This window comes from Oncorhynchus clarkii, chromosome 3, assembly GCF_045791955.1.
Source record: "Oncorhynchus clarkii lewisi isolate Uvic-CL-2024 chromosome 3, UVic_Ocla_1.0, whole genome shotgun sequence".
Classification (NCBI taxonomy): domain Eukaryota; kingdom Metazoa; phylum Chordata; class Actinopteri; order Salmoniformes; family Salmonidae; genus Oncorhynchus; species Oncorhynchus clarkii.
The window spans coordinates 19,948,860-19,972,673 of NC_092149.1; the positions used below are offsets into that span (position 1 = coordinate 19,948,860).

Consider the following 23,814-nt stretch of genomic DNA (forward strand, 5'->3'; position numbering starts at 1 on the left):
ATTCTTGTCCTATTCCCTAGGTCTCCATACCTCTTTTTTTCTTTAAGAGATTTCTGGCTCACAAGGGGGACTCTTTCCTTCCTCTCAAATGTATAAATATCTTACTATCTGAATATAACTTACAATATTCACATGAACCAAGCCAAGAATGAAGACAAAGGACTGTGAAATGTTCCTTTGTGAGTGTTGCCTGTAGATTTGCTGATGTGACAGAGGATGAAAGCTGTTTGCTCTATCAAGATACATTTTTAAGAATATCCTAAATCTTCCCAGTGTCAAGTCAAAGTATGTGTAATAGTCTAGTCCAGAGAGTCTGAGAGAATACATTTCTATATGTCACTCACCCACACAAATAGCATCTAAGAATAAAGAGGATTATGTTTTTCTTGAATTCAACAGAACATGATTTAATTACCTTGTCTATTGTTAACAGGAATGTGGTTGGAGTTGCCAAAGCCTGTGGTCGGTCTCAAGGTTCAATCCAGTTAAGTGTTATGGTGCTTGGGCTATAAAGTCATTTTATGCTGGAAAACCTTTTATACAGGTTCATTCATTAACCTCGGTATTAGAATTGTCCCTACTCGTTACATATTTAATTCTAATAGGTTCTAATTTTCACAGTAAATAACTCACGGACACTAGAGAAGTTTAACCAAGTTTAATTCTTCCCAAAGGGTCTATACAGCTGTAATTCAGACACAGACATGGCTTCCCCTGTGGTAGTATTCATACCCCACTTTGGGTGGAGTCTCCTCCTTATCGCTAAACATTGCATCATTATTGCTAAGCAGGGGGCTAAGTAACATGAGCCTTCAACGGTTTCTCCCCTTACAAGTACTGCCACATGTGATCGTGTTCCCTGCACTCCGCCCCTCCCAAGCTTCATTATGGCATACCTCATGTCTCTTTTGGAACTAATGTTTCTATACTTCTGAGTATAACAATGATCAAAGTTTCACCCAGAATCCAACAATGCCCATGGAGGACTGTAACATACACCCTACCCTCAGCTCACCCTTTCCCCCCTGTGAATGCAAGTCAAGGCATGTTATGCTACACATTTCTATAATTTTATCTGGTCGAAAGGGATCCAACGGGGCAAAACCAACGCCCCATAGATTCCTTGGATCCTTTCAAAGACTTATTTGATATTGTAATTGTAATATAAATCATTTCAGAGTGCATTCACAGGCTGACAGGCAAGTGAGGGCAAGCAACAAAGGGGAAAAAGGAAAACTAACAGCTGTTATGTTTCTCCAGACTCTCCTAAGTTCCTTAACCCTGACTCAACTTTGTAGTTACAGAATTGTTCATAAGCATAATTATGACTCTACATGGGAGATATCTTCCACCCCAGCCTCCAACCCCCAATCCAGTCCAGCCATCTACAAGGCAACAGGAGGGTGTGTGGCAGAAAAGGCTGGTTGGAGGTGCTATAGGAAGACAGGCTCATTTTAATGGCTGGAATGGAGTCAATGGAACAGAGTCAAACGTGGTTTCCATATATTTCATGTGTTTGATAACGTTAAATATATTCCATTCCAGCATTACAATGAGCCCGTCCTCCAATAGTTCCTCCCACCAGCCTCCTCTGGTGTGTAGCCCTTAAATGTCACGAGAGCCCTTTGTCGTCTGTCCCAATTTCCTGCAGTGTCTCTTCACATCTGGGGTTTCTGTTAAGAATGTGTGTGTGTGTGCAGTGTACAGTATGTGAGTGGTGGTGGTATTTATGTTTTTATTATCTAAACCAGCGCTGCAATTCTGGCACCAAAACAACACCCCATTGTTCATCTGGCCATTGTTTGTTTACCAGTATGAGAGGAGGACAAAGAAGGGAACGGTGGCTGGTCTACACTTTGGGGACTGGCGTCATGTGGCATCCCAAAAACATGAGGGTGTGGGGTCCTTGTTTTGGGGAGTGTGCCTTGACTAGCCATTGTCACCTGAGACTGATGGTATTTTACTTATTCATCAACAAAGATCTGGACCCAAGATAATTCAGCTAAACATATTTATATTTGCATATATTTCTCTTCTCAGTCAGTGCTAGTTCATATTCATTTTCACCTAAAATGATAGTAGTTTTGGTAGCTAGCTGCATTGCCAAATGTCCCTGTACTTCTCTGAATCAAGGGATGAACATGACAGGAAGGAGGAGTGAGAAAAGAAGAGAGAGGAGGAGGGAACAAAGATAATCACAGCTGGGACCGCCACTTTTTCCCCATTGTGTGCCAACTTTCATAAAGAGCACGCTCCCCTATAATGAGAGAAAATGAGAGGCTGTTGATAATCGCTGTGATAGGCAGCCCTGATGGAAGGGCTGTGTCTCCAATGGCTGAGTGGACCACAGTCCGGAGCCTGCGATTGATTCACTATCAGCGTCGTGGTGCTGGGAAGGGCTGGCTAGCACTGGGGCCCCATGGCTGATATGATGATATGGCTTCAGAGGTGTGGCGGCCTGGTTGAGAACAGGAGTGATACTGAGCTCCTACTGGGTGGCGGGACAGATAAAAGGAGTGTGATGATGCTGTGCATGTGTGTGTGGGGGGGTTGTGTGTGGACGTGGATAACTATACTTGTGGGGACCAGATGTCCCCACAAGAATAGTAAACAAACAAAAATTTGACAAAGTGGGGACATTTTGTTTGTCCTCACAAGGTCAAATGCCTACCTAGAGGGTTTGGGGTTAAGGTTAGAATTAGTGTTAGGGTTAGAATTAGGTTTAGGGTTAGGAGTTAATGTTAGGTTTAGTGTTATGGTTAGGTTTTCAGGTTAAGGTTAGGGTAAGGGGTTAGGGAAAATATGAATTTAAATTGGACTGAATTGTGAGTCCCCACAAGGTTAATAGTGTGTGTGTGTGTGTGTGTGTGTGTGTGTGTGTGTGTGTGTGTGTGTGTGTGTGTGTGTGTAGCTCAGATATTGCTTGCTAAACTGTGATTACATCACCTACCACATTTTTGTAGATAGCTGTCATGCCAGAGTGACAGGCCAATGCTTTAACCTATATGAGTATGTGAGTGTGCACCTTAAATAGACAAGTCTTGTACCAAGATGAAAAGTAGGTAGGTTTCCGGCTTGGCTTGAAACTGAACTATGTTTTCATAGGATTCTGTGGATAAATACTTAATTTGCGTCCCAAATGACCTTCATGCTCATTTTACGATAAACACCATGCCCTAGTTTCCAGGATGTTCACAATCAAAGGGGCAGATGCGGTGCCGGAGTTCGCAGATTGTTAATTTGATTGCAAGATTTATACTGAAATGTGTGTACATAATCTCCTCTTAACTCTACATTTGAAGTGAGGGATCCCACTGGCCACAGACGTCAGATCAAAGTCTAGTTCTGATTTACATTTGGTCGAGATGTCAACTAACGTGAATTCAACGTGAAATCAACACAACATTTTCACCATGTCATTGGATTTAGGTTAAAAGTTTGGTGAAAAGAAGATGAAATGCCCTCACGTTGATGACTTTTCATTTGGAAATGTAGTTGTTTGTTAACCAATTAAAAACATATTTTACTTTTTTTACGTCCCCGGAGAAACCTTATTGTTGCTCTCCCTAAAAAAGTATAAAATACGACCTATGGTCGATTTATCACGTCTCATACGCATCTCTCAGCTATGTCAGAATTACTGTAATGTGAAACGAATATATACCTTGTGCAGCGCACAAGTAACAGTTTATTTTAGAGTTGGATAATTAAATAAGTGCTCTCCATAAAATAAGTGCTCTCCATAAAATAAGTGCAACTATGTACAATCCCTGCATCTTGAATATTTTTATTCTGAGACATTATTTTTCCATTTATGGCACACTGTAATTTCGGCTACTTTGATTGTATTGTTTTCTCTTTTTTACCTAGTGTTTTTTATGCTGAAAACATAAATGATCAACATTTTACATGAGCTTTCCAGAGAAATCGGACACAAAGTGTGACATTTTCTGCAAACAGAAATGATGGGAACAGAAAAATGAGGTCAAGAAATGAAAAAGCTTTATTAAATCAAGAATACAGGTTTTATTTGCATAGCTTAATTTCATCACATTATGAATTCAGATGAACTTGCTCTTTAACTAAAACTGATGGAGTCGAGTGATAAAAATATCTTCTTCCATCTCGTCCCTGGGGGAGTGCGGAGTGCAGAGTTCCTTTTATCCGGTGTTTTGGAGCGGAGGCAGGGGCCTGCGGTGGCGCCTGATAGGGTAGGGAAGGCTACTTTCCAGCATTATTTTTCCCCGGTGCATGATCTGAACCGAAAATGTTAAGGGGTGTGGATTTGAGCAGGGGAGGGCAGCATGCAGAGATTTTAGAGATTGTGGGGTCCCTGTCTGCCTCCCCGGTTCTCTCCTCTTGCCTATAAAAGCATGAAATATATGTTTCCACCACTGTTGTTTTCGCGCGCAATTGCATGCAGCAGGTGTCAAGGACTACATCGATCCATTCATTGAGGATAGTGACAACGTTGAAGTAGAAATGGCTGAATCGATGCTCATCTTGAGAATGTGTTCCATAATGCTGGTCCTTGGTTTTTCAGGTGAGAATACAAAATCCTAAACACTTCAAGGTTTGAATATTTCTGTAAATAATCATATTAATTAGGCCTACTTTTATATTTGTTTCAGAGTGGGACTATTTTTTGTTTTTAATTGTATTTATTCGATTATTTATTTGTTTATTTATTCATTATTTGCCCATATGCATTTGCCTACAGTTTAAATAATATAGACACATATAGACAAAAAATGTCACTGATGGAGTTCATTTCTTTGAATATGTGGTATTTATGCATCAGTGTAATGACTTTCTTCATTAAAACTCTTGAAATCAGTATATCAGAGCTGGTATAGCCTATATCTGATGATCATATCACTGCTACAGATGTAGGATCTTAATTTGATCAACCTGTTGCAGGAGAACTTTCCTGTGATGTAGGACATTTAAAACTTCCTTCCGAAGTTTGTAATTTCGACTTTGACATTTCAGACTTGATTTTCCCTTAAAACACATTTATCAACCCGTACAAAAATGTAAATTCATTATAATCCACATAATAATGCACATTTCCTATTGCTGCAGGATTATTTTCATGCTGTAGCAAACTGGCTCAAATTATGATCCTGCATCTGTAGGGTTCTCCTCACAGGGAACATGGTTCACAGTTTGTGTTCTGTCATGAAATGCACTGTGCTTGTTTGTCTTACTTTTCATTAACATGTATTTAATCTTACCTAAGGGATTCAATCCAACTTTACAGAGCTAACTAAAGTGAACATTTTCCTTGCCAATTTTCCCTACATGTACAATATATAGCACTTTCAACACATTCCTCAAGTACATGAATGTGGTGCTACAGCTATACAGCATCCCGAATGCTAGGACATAGGAGAGAATACTGAGTTTGTTTATCTCTTATGTTAAAAAATAGATTTTCTGTCTTTATTTATTATTTATTTCTATCTCTCAGTGTGAGGTGTACCCAGAGCAATGTCCAAGCTCATCTGTTCCTGAGACTGAACTGTAATAGGAGATAAATGCTTTTTGAATCCACCCCAGCCCATAATTTGGCAGTGATCTTTAAAATGCCAAAAAAGAGATGCCAACTAACTACTCTTATTCTAATTCCACCACATCTAAACTCATCCTAATTAACCCAGCCGGGATTGTTAAGGCTACATCATCCCTCTGCTGTAATTCGGTTTAGGCTCCAAGAGCCCCCTGACCTTGTTTTACAACCAAATTGATGATAGGGGAAAGGAAAGCAAAAGGTTGGAAGTCTATCCAACCATTTCAACTTTCAGTGGCCAACAAAGACAAAAGACAGAAAGAAAGTAAGTTATGAGGGGAAGGAGATGTGAATTGGGACGCAGACATAGAGCCTGTCTCATCCACAGCCATAGAGCCATTCTCAGCCTCAGTACAGGAAGGAATAGTGTGCTGCTCAGGAAGTCCATCACTGCCAAGGTCCCTGCTTGTTTTTTCCTGGCCGCCTGTCGGCATGCTGCAATTAGTCCCCAGGAGCCTATTTGTAGGCCTAACTTACTATCTCCAGATTGATGTCTATCTGCAGGGCTTCAGCGTTGACAGGTGCAATTGAGACCTCTCTCCTTCTGCAGGTGTCCCAGGTCAAATCAATCAACTGATCTCTCTTATAAATGTATAGTGTTGATGAGTGCATCGTTACAGTCTGTTCTAGAGATACAGTGTAGAAAATACATGACAGTTGTGGTTTGGTGGTATTTGATTAATCACACTAATATATTCTTAGTCAAGTCGATAGGCATGCCCAAATTTTGGGCTCTAGGTTCTCCATTTCAATAGTTATTCCAGAATATAGAAGTTTCAAGTGGTGTTACTGTTAGGTGTCTAAAAGGTTGTTCTAATATTGCTCTTCTTCCTCACTGTGTCAGAGGCCAAAATGGAAATCATCACCAGCAAAGCAGATTTGTTGCTGGGTGAGAATGCCATACTCCTCTGCAAAGGTTGGTACAATGTTCTGGCAATATATATATATATATATATATATACAGTTGAAGTCGGAAGTTCACATACACTTAGGTTGGAGTCATTAAAACTTGTTTTTCAACCATTCCACAAATGTCTTGTCAACAAACTATAGTTTTGGCAAGTCAGTTAGGACATCTACTTTGTACATGACACAAGTAATTTTTCCAACAATTGTTTACAGAGATTATTTCACTTCTAATTCACTGTATCACAATTCCAGTGGGTCAGAAGTTAAAGTGCCTTTAAACAGCTGGGAAAATTCCAGAAAATGATGTCATGGCTTTAGAAGCTTCTGATAGGCTAATTGACATCATTTGAGTCGATTGGAGGTGTACCTGTGGATGTATTTCAAAGACGGTATGGGAAAAGCAAAAGATGGGAAAAGCAAAAGAAATTAGCCAAGACCTCACAAAAACATTGTAGACCTCTACAAGTCTGATTCATCCTTGGGAGCAATTTCCAAATGCCTGAAGGTACCACGTCCATCTGTACAAACAATAGTACGCAAGTATAAACACCATGGGACCATTCAGCCGTCATACCGCTCAGGAAGGAGACGCGTTCTGTATCCTAAAAATGAACGGACATTGGTGTGAAAAGTGCAAATCAATCCCAGAACAACAGCAAAGGACCTTGTGAAGATGCTGGAGGAAACAGGTAAAACGAGTCCTATATCGACATAACCTGAAAGGCCGCTCAGCAAGGAAAAAGCCACTGCTCCAAAACCGCCATAAAAAAGCCAGACCACGGTTTGGAACTGCACATGGGGACAAAGATTGTACTTTTTGGAGAAATGTCCTCTAGTCTGATGAAACAAATATAGAACTGTTTGGCCATAATGACCATCATTATGTTAGGAGGAAAAAGGGGGAGGCTTGCAAGCCGAAGAACACCATCCCAAACGTGAAGCACAGGGGTGGCAGCATCATGTTGTGGGGGTGCTTTGCTGCAGGACTGGTGCACTTCACAAAATAGATGGCATCATGAGGGAGAAAAATTATGTGGATATATTGAAGCAACATCTCAAGACATCAGTCAAGAAGTGTCACATCCTGACCTTAGTTCCTTTTTTATGTCTCTATTTTAGATTCGTCAGGTCGTGAGTTGGGGTGGGCATTCTATGTTTTGTTCTGTGTATTATATTTCTAGGTGTTTGGCCTGGTATGGTTCCCAATCAGAGGCAGCTGTCAATCGTTGTCTCTGATTGAGACCCATACTTAGGCAGCCTGTTTTCCCACTATGGGTTGTGGGTAGTTTTTTTCTGTTTTGTGTTTCTGTTTTGTGTTTCTGCACCTGACACCTCATTTATTCTCTTTGTTATTTTGTTTTGTGTTCAGTTTAAATAAAAATAACATAAACACTTACCACGCTGCGCTTTGGTCCTACTCATCATCAGACGGAAAAGAAGTTCGTTACAACAAGTTAAAGCTTGGTCACAAATGGGTCTTCCAAATGGACAATGACCCCAAGCATACTTCCAAAGTTGTGGCAAAATTGCTTAAGGACAACAAAGTCAAGGTATTGGAGTGGCCATCACAAATCCCATAGAAAATTTGTGGGCAGAACTGAAAAAGTGTGTGCGAGCAAGGAGGCCTACATACCTGACTTAGTTACACCAGCTCTGTCAGGAGGAATGGGCCAAAATTCACCCAACTTATTGTGGTTCCCATAACTTTTGGGGAGCTTGTGGAAGGCTACCCAAAACGTTTGACCCAAGTTAAACAATTTAAAGGCAATGCTACCAAATACTAATTGAGTGAATGTAAACTTCTGACCGACTGGGAATGTGATGAAAGAAATAAAAAGCTGAAATAAATCATTCTCTCTACTATTATTCTGACGTTTCACATTCTTAAAATAAATGGTGATCCTAACTGACCTAAGACAGGCAATTCTTACTAGGATTGAATGTCAGGAATTGTGAAATACTGAGTTTAAAGGTATTTGGCTAAGGTGTATGTAAACGTCCGACTTCAACAGTATTTAAGGATATATATATATATCCTTAACAAATGTTTTAAATATGATACATATAATCACACATAACTCCTCTTAGCTGGTGGGGAAGGAGACATCACCTGGCAGAAAGATGGAGAGGATGCTGAAGAAGACCAGATTGAGAAAGTGGATGAGACATCGTCAAAACTGTTAATCAGGAATGCCAAGATGGAGGATGCAGGACGGTACACATGCTTATGTGATTTTGACACCGGTCACAGAGATCATACATCTTATACCATCTTTGTCTATGGTAAGATATTTAAAGTAAAACTTTTCACCTGGCTAATATGACCAAGAGTTAGTGTTGAAGGGTTTTTCTCGTATTATTTGAGTATTGAGCTAATTAGTGTTGTCTTGCAAGATCAAAGACGCCACATAGCTCATATCTCTGTCACACACACACGTTTGTTTTAGTATCCTTGTGGGGACCAAAACATGTATTCCCATTCAAAATCCTATTTTCCCTCACCCCTAACCCTGACCCTTAACCCTAACCTTAACCCCAAACCCCCAACTCAATTCCTAACCCTAAACCCTAACCCTATTTCTAACCCTAACCCTAAACCTAACCCCTAAACCTAAAATAGCCTTTTTCCTTGTGGGGAAGAGTGACATTTTCCTTAATCCTAACCTTAGCCCCAATTCTCAAATCCCCAACCCAACTCCTAACCCTAACCCCTAACCCTAATTATAACCCTAAACCCTAAGCCTGAGATATCCTTTTTCCTCATTGTGACCGGTGAAATTTTCCTTGAGGATAGTAAGACCAAAAACACACACACACAATGACCCTTTCGCTCTCTCATCCCTTTCTCAACTCACCCAGAGCGGCCATCCTTCGGGGAAACACTGGCCTACCATGAGTTCCTGGAGGGTCAAGATGTGGTCATCACCTGCATGGTCACTGGCAAACCGGTGGTGGAAGTCAACTGGGAGAGGGACCATGAGAAACTGCACTCTGAAGGTAGGAGGGGTTCATGATTGTTCATGTGGTATGGGAGTCTCTTAGCTTCCTAGCTCCTCACACTAGCTGCTGCCTGCCTGCATGTGACCGATGGAGAGGTGGCGATGGTGGACAGGCTGTTGAGGGGCAGAAGGGGTCACGTAGCTCATAGGCTAATCCGATTTTGCTGTCAAATCGAGGGATGTTTCCCGGACTCTTCCCTGGGAAACATCTGATTCAATCTGTCTTTTTCCAGAGGGACAAAACACACTAAAAATAACCATCAGACAAGCCCTGACCTTGTTTCATTTGAACACCACCATAGACAACCTTAAATAGAGAGCTTGATTGCTTTTTGAAGCATGGTTATATTGATGATTAAGCAGACAGAACGTGTTCCTGATGCTGAGATGGGGCTGATCTTTCTTTTTCCTGTTGCCGTCTTTTGCTCCCAGCAGGTCGGATCACAAAACTAAAAGACAACTCTCTACAGATCAACAGCATCAACAGGAAGGATCGAGGAACATATACCTGTGAGGCTAAAATCAAGGACCGGCCCATTTTCGAAAAGCTCGACATCTCCATCTCTGTCAATGGTGGGGTTACTCAAAGTGCAGTAGGGAATAAGGGATGTTTTAGGATCTTTATTTCGTACAAACTCTGTATAGACCAGAGGATTAGATGTGTGTTGTTGTTGACTATAATAAATAATGTCTCCTCTGACCCTCCTGCTGTAGTTCCTCCCACAGCGAAGATCCATGAGGAGGTGAAGAAAGTCACGGCCGGACCAGAGACCAATGTCTCCCTCAGCTGCCTGGTCGAGGGAGTCCCCCAACCGAACATCATCTGGACAGTGTGAGTGTGTGTGTGTTTGTTCACACTGATTTGCATGTGTGTAAAGACAGAGTATCCTGCTCAAAACAGTTTGCAATAACACAGAGAGAGCGAGCGAAAGAGAGAGAGAGAGAGAGAGAGAGAGAGAGAGAGAGAGAGAAAAACTAGTGTGTATTGGAAAGTGTATGTTTGGGTGAAGACCTCCAGTGTGTCTATATTTACGTGGTCATTTATGTCTCAGTACACCACTAATGTGGCGTGCCATCCTGTCTGTGTGGTTGACTGTGTGTCTCACTTCCTGTCAACTTCCTTATCAGCAGCGTGCTAATGTTCTGTAGCACCAGGCCTCACTTCTGTCTGTCTGTCTGTTGGCGCTTCCCTCCTCAGCCCAGACTCTTCAGATGAGTCCCGCTACAAGTACAACTCAGACAAGAGCGAGCTCATTATCTTGTCCGTTGTCAGGAGCGACTACGGAGAGTACATCTGCACGGCCAAGAATAAAATCTCAGAGAGCAGTGCCATGATCATGCTGGATGTCTCAGGTGTGGTTTGTTAGAGAACATCAGGAAACACACTCCTCCTAGAAACAAACAGCTTTAGCTTCATAAGACCAAGCTTTCTCCAAAATAACAGATAAAAAATGGCTTGTTATTTGAATACTTCCTTCCAGATGTTTACGTTCCTGATATACAGAGATATCATGGAGAATTTGATTCTGTGTAAGCAACCATTTTCTGTCAGACAGTCTAGTGAGCCTGAGCCACTAGAAGCTGTTTCAGAAAACAAACCATTTGATCCCATTCAAACCCATTACCCGTGTAACATTTTCAACCAGGGAAAAGCAGCATTGTGTCTCTCATCAGATAATTTATTTTTAATCTTCAGGTGTTTTCAGAAAGATTGATGGAAAGAATGGGCACCTTTGAGGAAAATGGGGAAGGTTCATGCTTTTTCAATTTCAGTCAAGTTCTAGGTTTAGTATTTTAAAAAAAAATCTAGTTCTGGGGAGGGTCATGTAATTTGTAATTGATGAAATTCCAATATTTCTTAGTGTTTTAAAATTAGTTGATTATAAGGCTATATATCGATGTGTGCCCGATGCCGCCCCTCATCTCTGATTCTCCACTGGTCACACAATATCAGGTATTTTGTGTGGTCTCAATCAAATGATCCATAGCCTATAGGATAAAGGCTATGAAATGCATGCTTGCAGAAGCACAGAGCAAAGTTATATTTCTACGATAGAAACTGATTAAACAGCATGATCATTAAACAGGTGCACCTTGTGCTGGGACCATAAAAAAAACACTCTAAAATATGCAGTTTTGTCACACAACACAATGCCACAGATGTCTCAAGTTTTGAGGGAGTGTACAATTGGCATGCTGACTGCAGGAATGTCCAACAGAGCTTTTGCTAGAGAATTTAATGTTAATTTCTCTACCATAAGCCGTTGTTTTAGAGAATTTGGCAGTACATCCAACCGGCCTCACAACCGCACACCATGTCTAAGTAACCACGCTAGACCAGGACATCCACATCTGGATTCTTCACCTGCGAGATAGTCTGATGAGGGGAAGGGTTGGTGCTGAGGAGTATTTCTGTCTTTATTAAAGCCATTTTGTGGGGAAAAATTCATTCTGATTTGCTGGGTCTAGCTCCCCAGTGGGTGGACCTGGCTCCCAAGTGTGTGTGCCTATGCCTTCCCAGGCCCACCCATGGCTGCTCCCCTGCCCAGTCATGTGAAATCCATAGATTAGGGCCTAATTTATTTATTTCAAATAACTGATTTCCTTCTATGAACTGTAATTTACTAACATCTTTGAAATTGTTGCATGTTGTGTTTATATTTTTGTTTGTATAATTCTATCACTATCGATTGATTAATCTATTCACGTTCTGTGCAACAGAAGATGTTTAAACCCAGACAGCCTTTAGGGAAACACTTGTGACCTTCTCTCGCTGGGTTAAGCCATTGAAGAAGAGTAGCCAGCAGTTAAAACGTACATTTTTTTTCTGTGTCGGTAGTCCTACTCTGTCTGGGGTGGAAAGGTAGTCCTACTCTGTCTAGGGGGGAAAGGTAGTCCTACTCTGTCTGGGGTGGAAAGGTAGTCCTACTCTGTCTGGGGTGGAAAGGTAGTCCTACTCTATCTAGGGGGGAAAGGTAGTCCTAATCTGTCTGGGATGAAAAGGTAGGCCTAACTTCAAGATTCCTCATGATGTCAGAGATTTAATAATTTGCAAACAAGGACAGTTTCATTTAAAACAAGACATTTAGCATTAAAGAAATATGATAAGATGAACATATAGGGACAACTCTCTGTCCATTCTTACCCTGTAATTTCAGTAGTTTGTGTGTTATTAAAAAATATTCTGCTAATATGTAAAATTACGTAGAATTGCATGAAAGGTTTATAAAAGGCAATTTTTTTCTCGGACCTGCAAATACGATTATAGATTTATGCAATGCTTTTACTATAAAGGAAATCTTTCCACCCATACTCTTCACGGTGGTCTGCGAAACCAAAACCTTCTGGTCCCGGGCCGCAGCCCTGTGTGAAATAAAAATTCCTGTGCTGTCATGTAATGCTTACAGGACATAGAACAGTTTCTAAAACGTCATATCTAAGGCTCTGGTCTGTCGAAGAAGTAAGTGTAAATGGTAGACAATGTTCCCTGCTATCCACTTTATGTTTTCATTATTGTTTGGGGTATAGGGGAGGGTCACTTGTTTTATTTTTCAAGCGTTCAGGGATGGTTTAGGTCAAATATATTTTGCTGAAGGGAGGTCCATCCATTTTCATTTCAGAGAGGTCCGTTTTTCTCCATGTAACCCTTATTATAAATAACTTTCACTCCCTAACCAGATACAATGCCAATATCTTGCTGGCTTAACCATACCAATACCTTGCTGGTCTTCGAAGCCATCTGAACACACAACAAAATCATTTTTCCTATTTAACAGAAGATGCACATATATTGTTAATCATTTACACATATTCTTATCTATTGTAATTTGTTTGTTATTGTCACACAAAGCACTCAGTTTATCCTGTCTCTTGTTCTGTGCGTGTTTACAGAGCATCCTGTAGCAGTGCTGAGCCAGAAGAAGATGGAGCTGGAGCCAGGCCAGACTCTCTCAGTGTCATGTAACGTCTCAGGACACCCTATGCCCGCGCTGCAGTGGGTCAGGAAGACCAACAATGACCACCTGCTAACAGTGGTAAGACAGACGATGCATTCACACAGTGGCAATAATTACAACAAATATTGGGGGAGAATCAGGCAGAGAATACATTTTTGTTATATTTATCTCCTCCGAGTTCCTGTCTGGTTGTGTTTGTGTGGATACAGGACGCTGGTGGAGGTCGAGTGAGAATGGAGGATGGCTATGTCCTGGTAGTTGACAATGTGACGTCTTCAGATGGAGGGCTGTACAGCTGCATGGCTATCAGTCCTGCTGGCAACGCCTCCACAGACTTCACCCTGCAGAGTAAGGCCACTCTTGACCTTCCTACTCTGTTATGATAATACTTAGCGCTAACACAACATTCCACTGGACAGAGACGTCAGCTTAATGTGAATTCAACGTGAAATCAACAAAAAATGTCACCAAGTCATTGGATTTTAGGTGAAAAAAATATGAAAAAATATGAAATATGAATATGAAATATGAAATTCCCTAAAATGATGACTTTTCGCAAATCCAATCAGTTTTCCACGTTGATTCAACGTCATTGCATTCCATTTTTTGGTTTAAATGACATGGAAACAACATTGATTCAATCAGTTTTTACCTTTCTATAAAGGGACAAGCAGCCACAAACCACTATAAAATTCTAAAATAACTGAAAACAGTGGGTGATTTTAGCTAAAGTGTAGGTACTCTAAACTGTCTTTCAAAGGTAATTCGTAAAAAATCCCAAAAGCTTCACAGATCTTCATTGTAAAGGGTTTTAACACTGTTTCCCATGTTTTTCAATGAACCATAAACAATTAATACGCATGCACCCGTGGAATGGTCGTTAAGACACTAACAGCTTACAGATGGTAGGCAATTAAGGTCACAGTTATGAACATTTAGGACACTAAAAAGGCCTATCTACTGACTCTGAAAAACACCAAAAGAAAGATGCCCAGAGACCCTGCTCATCTGTGTGAACGTGCCTTAGGCATGCTGCAAGGAGGCATGAGGACTGCAGATGTGGGCAGGGCAATAAATTGCAATGTCCGTACTGTGAGATGCCTAAGACAGCCCTACAGGGAGACAGGACGGACAGCTGATCGTCCTCACAGTGGGAGACCACGTGTAACAACACCTGCACAGGATCGGTACATCCGAACATCACACCTGCGGGACAGGTACAGAATGGCAACAACAACTGCCCGAGTTACACCAGGAACGCACAATCCCTCCATCAGTGCTCAGACTGTCCGCAATAGACTGAGAGAGGCTGGACTGAGGGCTTGTAGGCCTGTTGTAAGGCAGGTCCTCACCAGACATCACCGTCAACAACATCGCCTATGGGCACAAACCTACAGTCGCTGGACCAGACAGGACGGGCAAAAAAGTGCTCTTCACTGAAGAGCCACTGTTTTGTCTCACCAGAGGTGATGGTCGGATTCGCGTTTATCGTCAAAGGAACGAGCATTACACCGAGGCCTGTACTCTGGAGCGGGATCAATTTGGATGTGGAGGGTCCGTCATGGTCTGGGGCGGTGTGGCATCATCGGACTGAGCTTGTTGTCATTGCAGGCAATATCAACGCTGCACGTTACAGGGAAGACCAATCCCTCCCTCATGTGGTACCCTTCCTGCAGGCTCATCCTGACATGACCCTCCAGCATGACAATGCCACCAGTCATACTGCTCGTTCTGTGCGTGATTTCCTGCAAGACAGGAATGTCAGTGTTCTGTCATGGCCAGCGAAGAGCCTGGATCTTAATCCCATTGAGCACGTCTGGGACCTGTTGGATCGGAGGGTGAGGGCTAGGGCCATTCCCCCCAGAAATGTCCGGGAACTTGCCTTGGTGGAAGAGTGGGGTAACATCTCACAGCAAGAACTGGCAAATCTGGTGCAGTCCATTAGGAGGAGATGCACGGCAGTACTTAATGCAGCTGGGGGCCACACCAGATACTGACTGTTACTTTTGACCCCCTCTTTGTTCAGGGACACATTATTCAATTTCTGTTAGTCACATGTCTGTGGAACTTGTTCAGTTTATGTCTCAGTTGTTGAATCTTGTTTTGTTTATACAAGTATTTACACATGTTAAGTTTGCTGAAAATAAATGCAGTTGACAGTGAGAGGACGTTTCTTTTTTTGGTGAGTTTATTTACATTTGCAGTGTTCACTGTTTTTTATTTCTAATGACAATGTTCTTATTCTTTCATCTCTGACATTCTCATTCCCTCTTCACCTCTCTGTCTTTGACCTGCTCTGCACCTCCCTCCTTTTTCCCTATTTCCCCCTCATTCAATCCTCTTGTTCTCCATGTTTCTCTCATCTCTCCTCCCCCAGCCTGGCCAGGTAAAGCATCCCAGGTAATTGGCACCCCAGGGCCCACATCGGTCCACTTCACCCTGGGGGCTTCCCTGGTGGACGGGGGCTCTCCCATCACCCACTTCACCCTCCAGTGGAAGACAGGACGTGAGAACAATTGGCAGGAGAGAGTCATCCAGTCCACAGGTAAAAACCTGACTCTCAGCGCCCAATCTATTTAATGAAATACTGTAGATGATGTTTGAGACAGTTAAGATGAAGCCAATGAATATGCTGAGGACTAGAAGTCGTATCTGAACACTGATTTCCCTAAAACCAGGGGAGGCCTCTGATGACCATTTTAGTGATATGACTAGTTATGAGTAATTTGATTAGTTTAAGTGTACACATATATAAAAGTAATATGTGTGTTCATGTACCCTGTTGTTTGTGTGCAGACCCCCTGGTTATCAAAGATCTGAATCCCTACACCACCTACTCTGTCCGGTTTGCCCCACAGAACCACCTGGGTCAGGGAGGCTTCTCCGAAGAGCTCACCGTCCGCACACAGGGCATACGTGAGTGTCACCCTCCTCTTCTTCCTCTCTCTCAATCGCATCATATCTAGGCAAATGCAGTATAATTATTACTAATTGTCACCAACTATCATTGTTCAAACTGCATTACTTGTGTCAACAAGCTACAGTATATCCATATTGCCTACTGTTTTGAGTGTCTATCTACAGTTGGAGTCGGAAGTTTACATACACTTAGGTTAGAGTCATTAAAACTCATTTTTCAACCACTCCACAAATTTCTTGTTAACAAACTAGAGTTTGGCAAGTCGGTTAGGACATCTACTTTGTGCATGACACAAGTAATTTTTCCAACAATTGTTTACAGACAGATTATTTCACTTATAATTCACTGTATCACAAAAGTATCTATATCCACAATTAAACAAGTCCTATATCGACATAACCTGAAAGGCCGCTCAGCAAGGAAGAAACCACTGCTCCAAAACCGCCATAAAAAAGCCAGACCATGGTTTGCAACTGCACATGGGGACAAAGATAGTACTTTTCGGAGAAATGTCCTCTGGTCTGATGAAACAAAAATAGAACTGTTTGGTGATAATGACCATCGTTATGTTTGGAGGAAAAAGGGGGAAGCTTGCAAGCCGAAGAACACCATCCCAACCGTGAAACACGGGGGTGGCAGCATCATGTTGTGGGGGTGCTTTGCTGCAGGAGGGACTGGTGCACTTAACAAAATAGATGGAATCATAAGGTGGGAAAATTATGTGGATATAATAAAGCAGCATCTCAAGACATCGGTTAGGAAGTTAAAGCTTGGTTGCAAATGGGTCTTCCGAATGGACAATGACCCCAAGCATACCTTCAAAGTTGTGGCAAAATGGCTTAAGGACAACAAAGTCAAGGTATTGGAGTGGCCATCACAAAGCCCTGACCTCAATCCTATAGAAAATTTGTGGGCAGAACTGAAAAATTGTGTGTGAGCATGGAGGCCTAAAAACCGGACTCAGTTACAACAGCTCTGTCAGGAGGAATGGGCCAAAATTCACCCAACTTATTGTGAGAAGCTTGTGGAAGGCTACCCGAAACGTTTTACCCAAGTTTAACAATTTAATGACAATGCTACCAAATACTAATTGAGTATATGTAAACTTCTGACCCACTGGGAATGTGATGACAGAAATAAAAGCTGAAATGAATCATTATCTCTACTATTATTCTGACATTTCACATTCTTAAAATAAAGTGGTGATCCTAACTGAACTAAAACAGCAAATTTTTACTACGATTAAATGTCAGGAATTGTGAAAAACTGAGTTTAAATGTATTTGGCTAAGGTCTATGTAAACCTCCGACTTCAGCTGTATATTGGCTGGAAGAAAAATTAATCTGCCATAATTCACTCATTCCACTATCACATGATCATCCACATGACATCATCACCTGCTCGCTGATGGCTATTCATGCTCCGTTATTGCCCCGCTCCTGATGACATCCTCCCATTCCATCGGCATTCGGGCCCGCAGGAGGTAAAGTACTGACACGTGTTGTGAAACTCTGAAAAGTCAGTTTTTCATGGATAACCAACCTCCCTAACATGACAGTAGATTTTACTACAACAGTTTCACACACTGTGTAAGCTGGCTGATGCATGAACACCCCTGACCTCTGTACCTACTGTACAAACACACTGCCTCTACCTGCCTGCCTCCCCAGGGGAACCAGACAGACCGGTCCTGGTGGCCAGCGAGGGGAAGGTTGAGGGCAATATGTTCTCAATCCCTTTACCGCAGTTGAACAACGGAGGCTCCCCCATTACCCACTACACCGTCCGCTACAGAGTGGTGAGTATGCATGCGTTTTTGTTTTTCAGTGAAGAGAAAAGATCAAGACATTACAGAGTATGCAAGACCTTATACTCCCCCCCCCCCCCACACACACACACACCCCTCTCCTCTCTCTTTCTTAGAATAAGGTGGACGAGGACTGGAGGGAGAAGGACCTGCCGTCCAACTCGACAATGATCAACCTCCATGACCTGCAGTATAAATCAGACTACCACGTGGAGGTGCTCGCCGTCAACCCCTACGGCTCCTCCAGCCCCGCCAAGCTGAACTTCAACGTCCCACAGCCTGGTAAGCTGCTATGGCATACTGTAGTACTGAAATAAAGCTTGAGACCTTCCGAAAGGTGGGACAAATACTGGATTGAGCAGAGTAATGAATTGCTACCACCACCTTTCGATTAACTGGTATGTCAGAGTGAAGGACACACCAGAACTCAACAAAAGTATAACAAACAATTACATACTTTATTAAACATTTCATTTCATAAGACAACGTGGAGTATCTCACATAGGAGCCCTACTATATTTATGTTGTCTATGCAAATGAGCCTGAGTAGAAAAAAGAAAACTGTGGTGTAAGGCACACACAAAACTGTGGCGTTCTGCATTAGCATCGAACAGCCCCCGTTATATGCAACTTTTCAGGGAAGTTAGAAACCAATATACACAGGCAGTTAGAAAAGCCAAGGCTAGCTTTTTCAAAAGGAAATTTGCTTCCTGCAACACTAACACAAAAAAGTTCTGGGACACTGTAAAGTACATGGTGAATAAGAACACCTCCTCCCAGCTGCCCACTGCACTAAGGATAGGAATCTCTGTCACCACAGATAAATCCACTATAATTGAGAATTTCAACAAGCATTTTTCTATGTCTGGCCATGCTTTCCACCTGGCAACCACTATCCCGGTCAACAGCACTGCACCCCCCACAGCGACTCGCCCAATCCTTCCCCATTTCTCTTTCACCCAAATCCAGTCAGCTGATGTTCTGAAAGAGCAGCAAAATCTGGACCCCTACAAATCAACCGGGCTAGACAATCTGGACCCTTTCTTTCTAAAATTGTTGCAACCCCTATTTCTAGCCTGTTCAACCTCTCTTTCGTGTTGTCTGAAATTCCCAAAAGATTGGAAAGCAGCTGTGATCATCCCCCTCTTCAAAGGGGGGGACACTCTTGACCCAAACTGCTACAGACCTATATCTATCCTACCCTGCCTTTCTAAGGTCTTCGAAAGCCAAGTCAAGAAACAGATTACTGACCATTTCGAATCCCACCGCACCTTCTACGCTATGCAATATGGTTACAGAGCTGGTCATGGGTGCACCTCAGCCACGCTCAAGGTCCTAAACGATATCTTAACCGCCATCGATAAGAAACAATACTGTGCAGTCGTATTCATTGACCTGGCCAAGGCTTTCGACTCTGTCAATCACCACATCCTCATTGGCAGACTCGATAGCCTTGGTTTCTCAAATGATTGCCTCGCCTGGTTCACCAACCACTTCTCTGATAGAGTTCAGTGTGTCAAATCGGAGGGCCTGTTGTCCATGCCTCTGGCAGTCTCTATGAGGGTGCCATAAGGTTCAATTCTTGGTCCGACTCTCTTCTCTGTACACATCAATGATGTCACTCTTGCTGCTGGTGAGTCTCTGATCCCCCTCTACGCAGATGACACCATTCTGTATACTTCTGGCCCTTCTTTGGACACTGTTAACAACCCTCCAGACGAGCTTCATTGCCATACAACTCTCCTTCCGTGGCCTCCAACTGTTCTTAAATACAAGTAAAACTAAATGCATGCTCTTCAACCGATCGCTGCCCGCACCTGCCCGCCCGTCTAGCATCACTACTCTGGACGGTTCTGACTTAGAATATGTGGACAACTACAATACCTAGGTGTCTGGTTAGGTTGTAAACTCTCCTTCCAGACTCACATCAAACATCTCCAATCCGAAGTTAAATCTAGAATTGGCTTCCTATTTTGCAACAAAGCATCCTTCAATCATGCTGCCAAACATACCCTCGTAAAACTGACCATCCTACCGATCCTCGAATTCTGCGATGTAATTTACAAAAAAGCCTCCAATACCCTACTTAATAAATTGGATGCAGTCTATCACAGTGCCATCCGTTTTGTCACCAAAGCCCCATATACTACCCACCACTGCGACCTGTACGCTCTCGTTGGCTGGCCCTCGCTTCATACTCGTCGCCAAACCCACTAGCTCAAGGTCATCTACAAGACCCTGCTAGGTAAGGTCCCCCCTTATCTCAGCTTGCTGGTCACCATAGCAGCACCCACCTGTAGCACGCACTCCAGCAGGTATATCTCTCTGGTCACCCCCAAAGCCAATTCCTCATTTGGCCGCCTCTTCTTCCAGTTCTCTGCTGCCAATGACTGGAACGAACTACAAAAATCTCTGAAACTGGAAACAATTATCTCCCTCACTAGCTTTAAGCACCAGCTGTCAGAGCAGCTCACAGATTACTGCACCTGTACATAGCCCATCCATAATTTAGCCCAAACAACTACCTCTTCCCCTACGGTGTTTATTTATTTAGCTCCTTCTATTTCTACTTTGCACATTCTTCCACTGCAAATCTACCATACCAGTGTTTAACTTGCTATATTGTATTTACTTCGCCACCATGGCCTTTTTTTGCCTTTACCTCCCTTATCTCACCTCATTTGCTCACATTGTATATAGACTTATTTTTGTACTGTATTATTGACTGTATGTTTGGCCATGAGTAAATGAGAACTTGTTCTCAACTTGCCTGGTTAAATAAAGGTTAAATACAATTAAAATAAAAACATATGCTTTGAGCTTAATTACACACTAGTAGGTGACACTGCACACAAAGGTGGGAACGTGGTTACACAGCAAACTGGACATCAAATACTCTTAAAGCATGTGACTTCACTGCAGACAGGTGCTTGGACCAATACAAACAGTCAAAAGACCAACATGATAGTGATGAAGGCACATATAGGACCCAGCCCTACAATAACTGTTCTGTCCTCCCTTCATAACCCACACTGTAATTTAAAAAGGTACTCCTAAAAATTAAACACATTTAACAGGACTCAGCCAACAGAATAGTACACGGACATGACACTAAAAACATTTAAAAACATTTCGCTTGTCTAGCTGACGAGACGCTCCCGTGGGGTCTGAGCGTGTGCACCCTTGCTGAGCCGGCAGGCATGGCAAGTTGCAGGCCAACGGTAGGTACATATCTAAGGTGCACTGAGTAGCCTTAGCCTTAAGCAACAACTCCCCAAAAAAGCTTTCTTCTCTGGTTGTCGTCGGCAGCCCTACACAGCAGTGAATAACACCCTCCCACCATTATAGGGTGAGTGCAATATAATTGCAAGGGCTACGGAGCCTCGCGTTCATCGATGGATCAGCTCCTCCTTTCTGCACTCTCACCTTATAATAGTTTTTCCAGAGTCCCGGGCAGAGCTGGAAAACAGGCACAGGTGCCAGCAATTAGTTCATTATTTGGTGATGTCATTCCTTACAAGCTGTTTCACAGCTTTACCACAGTCACATACTGGAAAACGGTCTATTGCCCAATAGAGAGGAAAATATCTCTGAAATAAAACAGTTACAGAACAGAATTCCAGGTCAGGATAAAATGTTTTACTGAGTTTAAATATGATTATCTCTCCCTCTCTGTGTCTTTCTCCTTCTCTCCATCCCTTTCATCCGCTCCCTCACTCCTTCCCTCCCTTCTTCCCTTTCAGTAGCCAAGATGAATAAGGGTGGGATGGGGAAAGGGGCTGTGGCAGGCATTGTCATAGCCATCTTCTTGGCGCTATTGATCGCTGTGGACGCCACCTGTTGCTATACCAACCACTGCGGCATGCTGATGTTCCTGGCTGTCAAGCTGTTTGGGCAGAAGGTCCCTGGGATGAAGACTGTGGAGGAGGGGGACGGCACCTCTAATGGGTAACGCTGTTCTCTAGCCTACTGTCTGCCTGTTCCTCAATGTAACATATTCAGAGGGTTGTAATGTGGTTATGTGTGTTTCTCTATATGAACCCTCCTGAGCCTCAGTTTATGTGTGTCCTTCAATGCAGAGACTTGAAGTTGAATGGGCTAGGACTACCGAGGGATAGCATCCCAAATCTGCAGACACAAAATGGGGAAAAGAATGGGTTGCAGGCGGAGGTCACGTGCGACAAAGCGCCCCTCACCAAATTCGAGTAGGTGGCCCATGATGATGTCAGAGGGGTGGACACAGCCCACCCTCGCCCTAAACGGGTTCTGATCCATAAGAAATGGCAAAAAGAGTCACCTCTGCACTTATAAGTCAGCAAGTGTGTTCGATCACTGACTAATTAAATTATAACTAATATACCCATGTGAAAAGTGACACCCTTATCATTTTTTGATACCCATGTTAATTGTTAGGTAGCCACCACCCACTTGCCACTGCTAGAGTCTTTGATGACTTGAGCTGACGAACACGGGAATGCCCTTTCAGAATTAGTAGGCACACAGTCTCATTTTCCTGTATTTGCATGTGCATATTTAGTTACTGAGCTAATGACTCATGAAATATTTGCATGGCTAGTTGTATTGAGTTGTATTTTATTTCTAACCTGACCTATTATTTTCTTTCAGGAAGGCGTCCCCTAATGGAGATCCTGTCACTGAGGCCTGAGATACTGAACAGGAAGTGACATCCTAGTATCTGAAGAATGGAACCTGTAAATGTCAAAGTAGAAAGGAGGAAGTATTGTGAGTTGAGGGATCTTAGTTAAATGTTTTTGGAGAGTTCCCAGGACAGTCCATGTTGAGAAAGGATAAGGATTCGGAAAGTTATCTGTGAACTGTAATGTCTAACATTGACAGATTGTTGTAATTTCATCCAGCCTTGTGTAATCTCCTGTTAAGTGTTACATTTCCTTGCTTTTATGTTTCCGTACATTCATGTTATATTTCAGTGCATTCATGTTATATTTCAGTACATTAAGGCGGCTGTAAATTGTCAGGGAGACCTTCGTAGTTCATTAATTGAATCATAACTCATTATTTATTGAATTCTATATTCACTTTAATCTGCAAAAAAATCTGTAAGTGACATATCATTATTTAATAAGGACATTTTATCCTAACATATTAACAATATACAGCAGGGCTGCCCAACCCTCTTACTGGAGATCTGCTGTCCTGTAGGTTTTCAGTCCAACGCTAATTTAGCATATCTTATTCAGCTGGTTAAGGTCTTGTTGAGCAGCTAATTAGTAGAATCAGGTGTGTTAAATCAGGGCTGGACTGAAAACCCACAGGACGGTAGATCTCCAGGAAGAGGGTGGGCAGCCCTGATATACAGTATACAGCATAATCACATTAACAAATAACAACGTGTCAAAATGACATCTCTTCAAGTGTTGTAATCATGCGGAATATACAGAGCTCATATATTACAGAGCTATATGATGTGCTTATTTTTAACCTAATCTGTTGTTAAATTGCAAATTGCTCATATAATAATTTTATGTTTGTATTTGTTTAATTATCCACTTTTTTCCAGTTTCTTTTGTACATTGTACACTGTACATTGTTTGTACATACACATACAGTATAACAGCTATGCATTTTGCTATTTAAAAAATGTGAAATAAAAACATGCTGTTTTTCATTCA

General features: G+C 42.3%; 1 protein-coding gene across 4 annotated transcripts; it reads left to right on the plus strand.

The window, feature by feature from the left end:
- Positions 1–4,146: 4,146 nt before the first annotated feature.
- LOC139390607 (neural cell adhesion molecule 3) lies at positions 4,147–23,814 on the plus strand. Of its 4 annotated transcripts, none has more exons than XM_071137843.1 (16): positions 4,147–4,543; positions 6,417–6,488; positions 8,570–8,764; positions 9,341–9,478; positions 9,913–10,053; positions 10,195–10,312; positions 10,679–10,833; positions 13,372–13,514; positions 13,646–13,784; positions 15,814–15,981; positions 16,233–16,352; positions 18,027–18,154; positions 18,280–18,445; positions 21,907–22,111; positions 22,243–22,368; positions 22,790–23,814. In XM_071137843.1, the coding sequence occupies exons 1-16, from the start codon at positions 4,483–4,485 to the stop codon at positions 22,827–22,829; spliced, it is 2,115 nt and encodes a 704-aa protein (XP_070993944.1). In that variant the 5' UTR covers positions 4,147–4,482; the 3' UTR covers positions 22,830–23,814. The 4 variants fall into 4 exon arrangements, with proteins under 4 accessions (XP_070993944.1, XP_070993962.1, XP_070993954.1 ...); XM_071137853.1 differs by having other exon boundaries at positions 4,334–4,543; positions 9,916–10,053; XM_071137861.1 differs by lacking the exon at positions 22,243–22,368 and having other exon boundaries at positions 4,202–4,543.